Here is a 10,123-nt window from a genome sequence, read left to right on the forward strand (position 1 = left end):
AGGGGAGGGAGGGAGGAAGGAAGGAGGGAGGGAGGGAGGGAGGGAGGGAGGGAGGGAAGATGGGTATATAGTATATTATGGCTATTTCAGGGTGACAAAATAATGATAAAAGGAAAAGTTCATACTATCGTAAAGGCTCCATAAGACTATTGTCTTATGTTGAATGTCTTATGAATTAAGCATTCCTGACCCTTTAAAGCTGGCTCTTTTTTGTGTAACCTTCTCAATAACCATCCAAAGGTGCAGAATCCAAGAATTTCAGAGTTAGAAATACCTTCAAAGGCCAGCTAGCCCAATCTATACCAGAAAAAAAAGTTCTTTCTCCAATGTGCCTGTCAAGTGATCAAAGAGCCTTTACTTCAATGAGGATAAACCCACTCCCACTCAAGGCCATCCATTCCCCTTTATGATAACTCTGATTATTAGAAAGTTTTGTTCATAGATCTACTATAAAGAATGTAGCTTTAGATCGCAAAAGAAGAGGCAAAGGTGGGTACAGGAGGAAAGAGCCTTCAACAGGAAGTTCTGTAATCAAGACTGAGTCTGGCTCTATTGATAAGTCTTGGGGGTGAATTTGGACAGGACCTTTTTGAGCCTGAAAGATTTCTCATCCTGACATTCAATAATATTATGAATCAGTTGATCACTCAAACATATGGATAATCAAAACAATGCCTACAAAGGGCACTAGATTAGAAATCTGGACAACTAGGTTCTAGTTCTAGTTCTTCCACTAGCTACAGGAGTGGCTTTGAACAAATCAAGTAAACTCTTGGGGTCCTAACTGCCCTTCTCTGAAAGAGGGAGGCCACAATCTAGAAATACCTCCTCCAAGATCTTGTCAAGTTCTATCACCTTGATATAATCTCAACACTTTACTCACTTATCTTGGGTAACAAAGTCTACAAGCAAATCCTAAATAAGAAACCATTTCATTGTAAATAAAAGTAAATTAATTTAACTAAAAGACTCTACTCACTCCTCATCTCACCAAAGCAAGAGATCTGTGAGAGAACCAGGAAAAGTCTTGCAGAGCTGAAAAGACATAGCTGGATCACAATCTGCGCTGAAGAAAAAGACCACTTGGGATTACAGTTCCACTAAAGACTTTCAGGGCTAGTGCGCAATCATATTGGCTTCTTTGAACACCTAATTTCTTTTACTGAGTGTTAAGATCTTTGATGAGAAAAACTATGTCTCAGACTTATATAACCTATCCAAGCCCCCAGGCTTAGCTAAGCTTGGGAGGCACCTATTACCCAGGTATTCAACAAGTGGGCCCTAAGCAAATAAAAAGAAATATTATTATTAATAATGCAAGTCCATATTTCTATATTGATTAATTATTTACAAAGAAATTTATTCCCAACAACTTCTGAAAGCAAATGAGGTGGAGAGAAGTTAGGCGATTTACCTGCGGTCATCCAACTAAATTGTCAGAGTTGAGATTCATACCCATGTGTTTTCCAAGTCTAGCAAGCTTTCCATTATACCTATTATTGTTGTTTCCTGACAAAGCATACATAGCCCTGCAGTCGGGGTGGGGTGTGGGGTATGGATTATAACTAAAAGGTGGAAATCATATATAATCTTCATGTTGAAACAGACTATGATCTGATGTTCCCAGCTAATACTAAGGCCCCTTTCTCAAAAGGAAGCCTAACCTCATCTTTCAGTGCTGAATGTGGTATCTGAACATGAATTAGAACAGACGTCTGCCCTTTCTCTAGTTCCCCTCAACAAGCCCTCAGCAAAGAAATGTCATAAGTAGGTGGATGTCACTGGTCACTAAAGCCAAGAGAGGAAGAAAAAAGGGAAAGTAAAAGGTTAGCAGAAGGAGCAGCTAGGTGGTTCAGTGGACGGAAAACCAGATAAGAGGTCCTGGGTTTAAATCTTGTCTCAGACATTTCTTAGCTGTGTGATCCAAATTGCCTAGCCCTTACCACTTTTTTGCTTTGGAACCAATACTTAGTATTGTTCCAAGATGGAAAGGAAAGATTCTAATTTTTCAAAGTGAGCGGAAAAGAGAATAGAAATAGGGGAAGACAAAGAAGATTGGGAGGGGAGGAAGAGATATCAGAGGGGGAAGAGGGGTAAAAGAGAGAAAATAAGCAGGGATGGAATGGGATTGGTCCAACCATTTTTACCTTTTCTGAGTTGGAAAGGACTTGACAAATCATCTAATCCAAACTGTACCCACACAAGAATCTCCTCTAAAACATCCCTGATAAGTACATTCAGCCTCTACTTGGAGCCCCCTGCTGAAGGAAAATCCACTATATTCAGTAGCAGTCCATTCAACTTTTGGAGAGGCCGGGTTAATGGGGAGAATTTTGCAACATTGAGCCTAAATCTGGCTTTCTGAAATTTTTTCCCATTGCTCCTGGGGCCAAGAAGACCAATTTGATCTCTCTTCTACCTGGCAGCCCTTTAAATGTTAACTTTCGGTGGAAAGAAGACCACAAGTCATCTACTCTTAATATAGGGAACAGCTGTATCCCCCAAAATGCAAGCAAAACCAATGAGGCTAATTTTCAAAAGAATTTCTCTAATTCACTCTTTTATACAATTACCTTCTGTCATTGTAGCAAATATAATCACAGCCTCATTTTCCAATCTATTTTAAAGGCTTAATAATTTAAAGCTCTTTTAAAATCACTTAAATACATATGAAAAGAAAAAATGGTTCTTACCAGTTTTATTTGCTCAGCAAGCTTGTCCTGGGAACTATCCAGGCCCTCTGCATTCTGGGCTGGGGTCTGAATTGTTGGTGCTATTGCTCCAGCTAAGCCTGGGGGCTTGGATACAACAGGGGATAAAGATTTGTTGGTCACTGGAGAAATTCCATTTGTCTGTAAAGGATATACAGCGGGTGGTGCTGTCCCTGAAGGAGCTGATGGTGGAAGAGATGAGGGAGGTAGAGAATCTGCCAGAAGATGCTGAGAAGCCTGGGCAAGATCCACAGATGGTTGCAGCAATGAAACAGTCTGTCCGGGAAACATTTTGTTACTCACGAACATAACAAGCTATATTGAAATCAGATAACATTTTAACATTTACATTCCACAAGAAGTTGCAGACTTATAAATCCAACAATTTAATCTTGAAAGAATGTTCACAGTTAAAAGCACCTCAACAAAAAGGGCCTGCTACTCTGCAGGTGTACCAAGAGGAACTGTAAATGATCACTTGGATTATCATATGTAACTTAGAACCCCCATATCCCTGGCTAATAAAAATCATCATCATTTGCTATCCTAGAGCCCCAAACCACTGAATACCTGCGGCTGTACTGTAGCCTGAGATTGAGAGATCTGTGCAGATATCTGTCCTTGCATCTGGACGTGGAGTGCTGGCACAAGAGCCTGAGGAAGGGGAGGCTGACTGGCTGGAGCAGCAGGGATAGCTATGCTGGGTGGCTGGGTCTTCACTGGAACTGGAGGCTGAAGCTGGGTCTCCATCATCTGCTGGTGGGGCTGCTGAGAGATCTGCAGGGCTGATGGGAGTGACGTGCCTGGGACATTTGCAGGCTGCAGCCGCCCAGGAAGCTGAGGTGGAGGAGTATGGAGACTCGCAGCATTCTGCACGGGAGGACCTTTGGATGGATCATACTGCTGTTGGCTTTGTTTCTGTCCAGTGAGCTGTACAGCTTGAGGAGTGGGAGGCATCCCGCCTGCAAACCCAGAAGAAATCAAACAGTGATTTTAAAATGCCTAAGTTAAATGGAAATTCATCTGAGAAAATATTAAGCAGGAAAGAGGAAATACTTAAGGATTTTAATAGATTGTACTCAAAGATTACATTACTTTGGAAAATCTGTCAAAACTGTATTATATGAACAAGTTATTTAAACTCCCTCGGCCTCAGTTTCCTCATCTATAAAATGATTGAACTAGATGACCTCTAAAGTCCCTTCCAAACATTATTAGCTATAAATATCACAAAAATCAATGAGTCTTATTTCTCGATTCTATCAATGAGCAACTTTTAAAAGTAGTTGATTTGGAAAAGTATTGCATTTTACCTTACACAACATGTAATTTATTTCCTTTGAATGTTTAATTTGGTTTTGAATTCCAAAATTCATTCTAGATCAACACAGTCACAGAATCTTAGAGAAGGAAAGAAGCTTAGGCTTCAAAATTCCAGGAAAATGCTGGAATAGTTATGATCCTTTGGCCTCTAGACAGGTTATCCTCTGACGCCTCAGTGGGGCATGGAGGTGACACCTTGAATTTTCAAAAGCTATGACAGTGGAGCATGAGTTCTAATAGATCCTCCCAAATTGGAATGTCTTCAAGTATGGGTCTGGCACCATATTCTGTGTTTCATAGATGAGGATCAACCTAGCTAATTTTAGAAAAGCTTGTCATCAGAAAGTTAGCTAAGTAATAAATTCTTTTGATACAGTAAGCCATGAAATTGTTTACTGATGAGGCATAAGGGGTTGCAATCTGCATGACTGGAAAAAATATTCACAAAGATGAAACCACAGTTCTTTTGAAATACTATTACTTCATTTAATAGGTTATAGGTTATATAGGAAAAGCTACACGAAGACATTTGGAACTCCCTGTATTTATACATTGATTTACAATTTTGCTTAGATACTCCCAGGGATGGAAAGCTCATTATCTTATGAATGGTATTCCAGTTAATGAACCATTCTATTTTTCCTTATATTGAAATAAAATCTACTTCATTATAAATATGCTCAGTACATTCAACCATTCTGTGTGACAGAACTTTTCTAGAGCTCTCACCATCCTATTCACTGACCTCCTCAAGGCTCACAGTGACTTTTTAATTTTCCTTAAAAGGTGGTGGCTAGTACTAAAAGTTATTATGCCAATTGCAGGGAGACCACTTCTTGATATAAACACCATAGTTACTGTAGTTATCTTAATGCAGCCTAAGGTTACATTAGCTTTTTTTTTCCCAGCAACAACATTAGTATTAGCTCATAGTGAGTCTGGGCCAATGAAATACTCAGATCTTTTTCCAAATGAATTGCTGTCAAGTTATATCTTCCCAATTCTGTTTTTGTGAAGCTAATTTTTTTTCATCTAAATGCAAGACTTTATACTTATCTCTTAAATTAAATTTTACCTTATTAAGTTGAGCCCATACAATTGAAATCTTTCTGAATCTTCTTTTTTTTTCTAATGTCTTAATTATTCCTACCAGCTTTGTGTCAAATACAAATTAATTCATAAGTATCCGTTCTTTATTTTCAATTGCATCAAGGAAAGCAATAAGCAGAACAGGACTAAAAATTGATCAGTATTCTATGACATGGTTGGTTCACCCCCTTACAAATGTATGCAAATTATCACTCAGCTCTTTGCCTTATCTACAAAAAAATTTAATATGTCAAATCCTTTGCTAAAATCAAGATGTCTATATATGATCTACCCACTTAATAACTAATCCAAAAGCCTAATATTTTAAAAGAAACTAGATTAGTTTGCTATCATTTGTTCTTAGGGGATCTCATTGTAACCATTTCCTTTTCAAAGTATCCAAAAATTATTTGTTTAATGGTTCATTACAGAATTCTACCAAAAATCTATAGAATTCTTCTTGCTCCAAAAATAGCTAAAAATACCCCTTTTGTTATCTTTAACATTTGGGGTGAATAATAGCTTGATCTAGGCTTCAGAGTTATTGATAATATTACTATAAGTTTGTGCCCTTTTGGATTTATCTTTGGTTATATCTGCTTTTCCTTCCATCTCTTTTGAATAACTTTTTTAAAATGTGATCTCCTCAGTCCATTCCACAGACACTTATAAAATACATAGAATGTGCTAGGTGTTGTGTAAATTGTGTGGAAAAACCAACAACATCGTGCCTACCTTCATACAGCTTAGAATCTAATGAGAGATGAGACATTACAGAAATAGCTACAACACAATGTATGAAGAAAAAATGGAATAAGAAAAGTATAAAATGCTATTTATGGGTAGTTGAGAAAAGGGAAAGATTATTTCTATCTGTAGATTTAGTGATGGTTCCATGGGGAAGATTGCATTTGAAATGATCCTTGAGAAGGCAGCTGGAGCTGGGAAAGGGAGCATTTGAAAAAGAAGAAATGGACTGGAAAGAGGGAAATACTGGAAACAGAAAGATGAAATTATTCTCCAGTGAAAATATAGTCTAGTTCAAAGAAATTTAATGAGCAAATTTTATCAAGCATTTCAAGAACCATCTTTACCCATATTATAAAAATTATTCTCAACAATAGAAAAATAAGATATTCTTTCAAAAACATCTTATGCGACAAATATTGTCCTGCTACCTAAATCGAGAACAAAGGACTTATGAGAAAAAATGTTATCCACATCTAGAGAAAGAACTGTGGAAGTAGAAACCCAGAAGAAAACATATGATTCATCAATTGTTTACATGGCTTTATGATTTGGGGTTTTGGTTTTAAAATATTATTACAAAAATGAACAATATGGAAATAGGTATTGAATGATAATACATGTATAACCCAGTGGAATTGCTTGTCAGTTCTGGAAGCAGGGAGATTAGAGGGGGGGGAGAGACAACAAGAATCATATAATCATGGAAAAAAATTTTTTTAAAGAGACAAAGAAGAGAGTGAGAACTATAGATTAATTTAATTAATGAGAATTTTTAAAAAATTTAGCAAAGATATTATAGCAATATGTAATATTTAAAATTTGGGGAAATTAAACTATATTAATAACAAAATGCAAGGATAGTTCAACTCAGAAAAATAATTACCATATTTAATCATATAAATAACAAAAAATGATTCCTCTGTGACATAGAAAAAAATCTCTAATAAAATAAGGCACTCATTTAAATTTTTTTAAAAAACACTAAAAAACAAAAGCATTTAACCCTTACCTTCCATCTTAGAATCAATACTAAGTATCAGTCACAAGACAGAAGAGTGGTAAGGGCTAGGCAACTGGGGTTAAGTGATTTACCCAGGGTCACACAGCTTGGACATATATGATTTGAACCCAGGACCTTCACATTTCCAGACCTGGTTCTCTATCCACCGAGCTACCCAGCTGCCCCCCTGAGATAATATCTGTAAAGTGCTTACTTAGCACAGTGCCTGACATATAATAGTAAATGCTCACTTTCTTCTTCTATTCCTTCTCTACATCATCAATGTCTTTTACCAACTTTGGTGCTCAGAATTGGCAGGAAAAACTTGGACACTCAGTTCTGTTGGCTGCCCCATAACATTAAGGAATCACATTAGCCTTGTGGTTCACTAAATTCCTCAGATCTTTTCCAGACATAGTGATAATTCGCACCACCTTTTTTTCACTGTGTATTAATAATAACTGCCATTCTTATAACATGGTTTTAACTCTATGTTCTGGGCCTGATAACAGGTAGGTTCTTGTAAAATAGGTGCTATGGGTATTATTATATCAATTTTATAGTTGAAGAAACTAGGACCAAAGATTTTTAGTGTCTTGCCCAACATTACACACTCCACTAGGGTCAGAGGCAAAAATTAAGCCTAGATTTTCCTGATTCCAGTACCCTATCCAATTTATTCTCCTAGCTCTCTATTGGAAGCAGCAAGGTGACTCAATGGATAAAGTACTATTCCTGGTCAGAGCTGAGTTCAAATACAGTCTTGGACACTTACTAGCTGTGTGGCCTATGGACTTATTTGCCTCATTTTCCTCAACTGTAAAATGGGGATAATAATTGCACCTACTTTACAGGGTCTACACCAAAGGTCAAATAAGGTAGTATTTGCAAAACACCTGGTATGTAAAAGGAATAATATATATGCTAGCTGTAGTATCAGAATTCTACAATTCTCTTTTAAAGTCCATACTTATCTTTTTTCTGAATTTTAAGAAATCTTCTTCTATAGGTATATTCTAAATTAACAATAACTATTTTCTAAAAGTTAATAACCTTTTTTATTATTATAAGTTATATTAAACCAAAGATGAATGATTCTTTTTAGAATAATAGGGGAAAATAGAAAAAATTTACTTGGATATAATTAATGAAAACCACTCAGTTGGTCAATTGTAATTTCTAAAGTTCCTACTATGTGCCAGATACATTCTTTTTTTTTTAAACATTTACCTTCTGTCTTAGATTCAATATTCAGTATTAGTTGTGAGGCAGAAGAGTGGTAAGAGCTAGGCAACTGGAGTTAGGTGATATAACCGTAGGCAGGGTCAAACAGCTAGGAAACATCTGTGGCCAGACTTGAGCCCAGGTCCCCCCAACAAAAGGTCTAGTTCTCTACTCACTGAGCCACCCAGCTATGCTAGGCACATTCTTGACTTTTCCTCTGATATTCACTAACTCTGGTTTGAAAATGGCACCTGTTACCATTTCCATGCTCGTACATATATCATGAGAGCCCATCACCCAACTCTCCAAATACAATAGAAATAATCACTTGCCTATAAGAATCTGAAGTCAACTAGAAATCAAATTGGATTCTTTGACTCACCCACATCAACCTTTCTAGACAAAAGAATCTGTACCTGGCCTTTGGTGACAGAATACCTTGTGCTGTTGGCATTAATTGCTGAAGAGGGACTCCTGAAGTCACAGCTGGATAATGAAAGGCTACCCCATGACAGCCCACATCAATTCGAGGCCTCTTAGGTGAATCTATAATATTCAAATTCCATTTATAGTACCATGAGGGTTCCAAGTTCATTTTTACAAAGCAAATATTGTACTATAATGTTTTTAATATAAGTACACTATGCCATAATTTCAAAGAACACATGCAGCAAACCCAGGAGAGCACATTTCAATAATAATGTACTTTTTTTTAAACCCTTACCATCTGCCTTAAAATTGATACTAAATATTGGTTCCAAGGCAGAAAAGTGGTAAGGGCTAGGTGACTGATATTAAGTGACTTGCCCAGGATCATACAACAAGAAAGTATCTGAGACCAGATTAACATGTACTTTCAGTAAGCAAACTGGTTCATCAAAAATTATATTAGCTCTAGCATAGATTATAACATTTCATTCACAACAACAACAAATTAGATTAAATAATTACTCAAACAAAAGACTTGAAATTTTGCCTAGCAAAGTTCTGAGAAAATAAGTACTAGATGATTTAAAAAAGAAAAGTTGTTTCATTCTAGTCTATTGACATTTTGAAAGTTTCAAAAAATGCACAGGGGGTTCAATGCTCCATACCTGCTTGCGTTAGTGTTTGCTGTCTCTTAAATGCTTCAATTTCTAAAGTATTCACAGTTCCAGCTATTGGAGAACCTGTGTGCATTTGCTATCAGAAAACAAAACATTTTTTTAAATGTTAGTATGTATCTAATCGATATGACGCTGAACTTAAATAATGACTCTCTACTAAGTCAAGTCCTTTTTATGACCAAAAAAAATGGGCATCATGATGACATGGTACCTGCTGAGCATAATAAATTCCTAAACAAAAGTCACTCTCCCTTGATTCTTAATCCCTAAAAGAAAACAAGCAAAGCTAAGAAGGTTTTTTGTTGGCTTAAGGAAAAGCAGAATTGTACCCCACAAGTTCCATCCGGGTCATGTCATTTCCAAACTCAAATATAAACCATCAACTGTATGAATGGAGGAGGGTTGATTCATCAGTGAAAAAATTTTTGTGTCAAAACTAAAGCTGAGTTTGGTGCTCCTGGGAAAAGTGATTATATGTGCTCAGTTGGAAAATATTCCTCTTACTCTCTAAACCACCAAGCAGAAGCAGGTGAGCACAATGTAACCTCATGCCACAAGTCAGAAGGAAGCTTGAAGAGACTCTGTGGAACAAGCATGAACCTTTTCACATGCAAACAAAGCCATTATCAAGAGTGGAAAGAAAAATCATGACAATCTAAAGGATCCTGGGTGTAGAATCTAAAGCTGCTACTTTTACAATTTCCCAAGCATGGATTTCTTTTTAGAAGCCAATATTCCATTTGGAACAAGAGTCCAACCCAAGTCAGAATGAAAGAGGAAGACTTTCTGTCTCTCTCTCTCTCTCTCCCTCTCTTTGTTTCTCTGCCCCCTCTCTCTCCCTCCTTTCTTTTCTCTCTCCTTTTGCATTCTCGCCTCTCTTTCTCTCTCTCTCTCTCTCTCTCTCTCTCTCTCTCTCTCTC

The 10,123-nt window shown here is 36.9% G+C and overlaps 1 protein-coding gene across 1 annotated transcript in view; it reads right to left on the reverse strand.

Annotated features, from left to right (window-relative positions):
• LOC123244541 (E1A-binding protein p400-like) overlaps positions 1 to 10,123 on the reverse strand; it is a 105,182-nt gene that overhangs the window by 83,755 nt on the left and 11,304 nt on the right. The window contains exons 3-6 of the mRNA XM_044673054.1: positions 9,192 to 9,279; positions 8,536 to 8,643; positions 3,282 to 3,673; positions 2,694 to 2,987 (exon numbers count right to left, since the gene is read on the reverse strand). Coding sequence (XP_044528989.1) covers positions 2,694 to 2,987; positions 3,282 to 3,673; positions 8,536 to 8,643; positions 9,192 to 9,279 — 882 coding nt within the window. The remainder of the gene's footprint in view (positions 1 to 2,693; positions 2,988 to 3,281; positions 3,674 to 8,535; positions 8,644 to 9,191; positions 9,280 to 10,123) is intronic.

The sequence above is a fragment of the Gracilinanus agilis genome, chromosome 1, assembly GCF_016433145.1.
Source record: "Gracilinanus agilis isolate LMUSP501 chromosome 1, AgileGrace, whole genome shotgun sequence".
NCBI lineage: Eukaryota > Metazoa > Chordata > Mammalia > Didelphimorphia > Didelphidae > Gracilinanus > Gracilinanus agilis.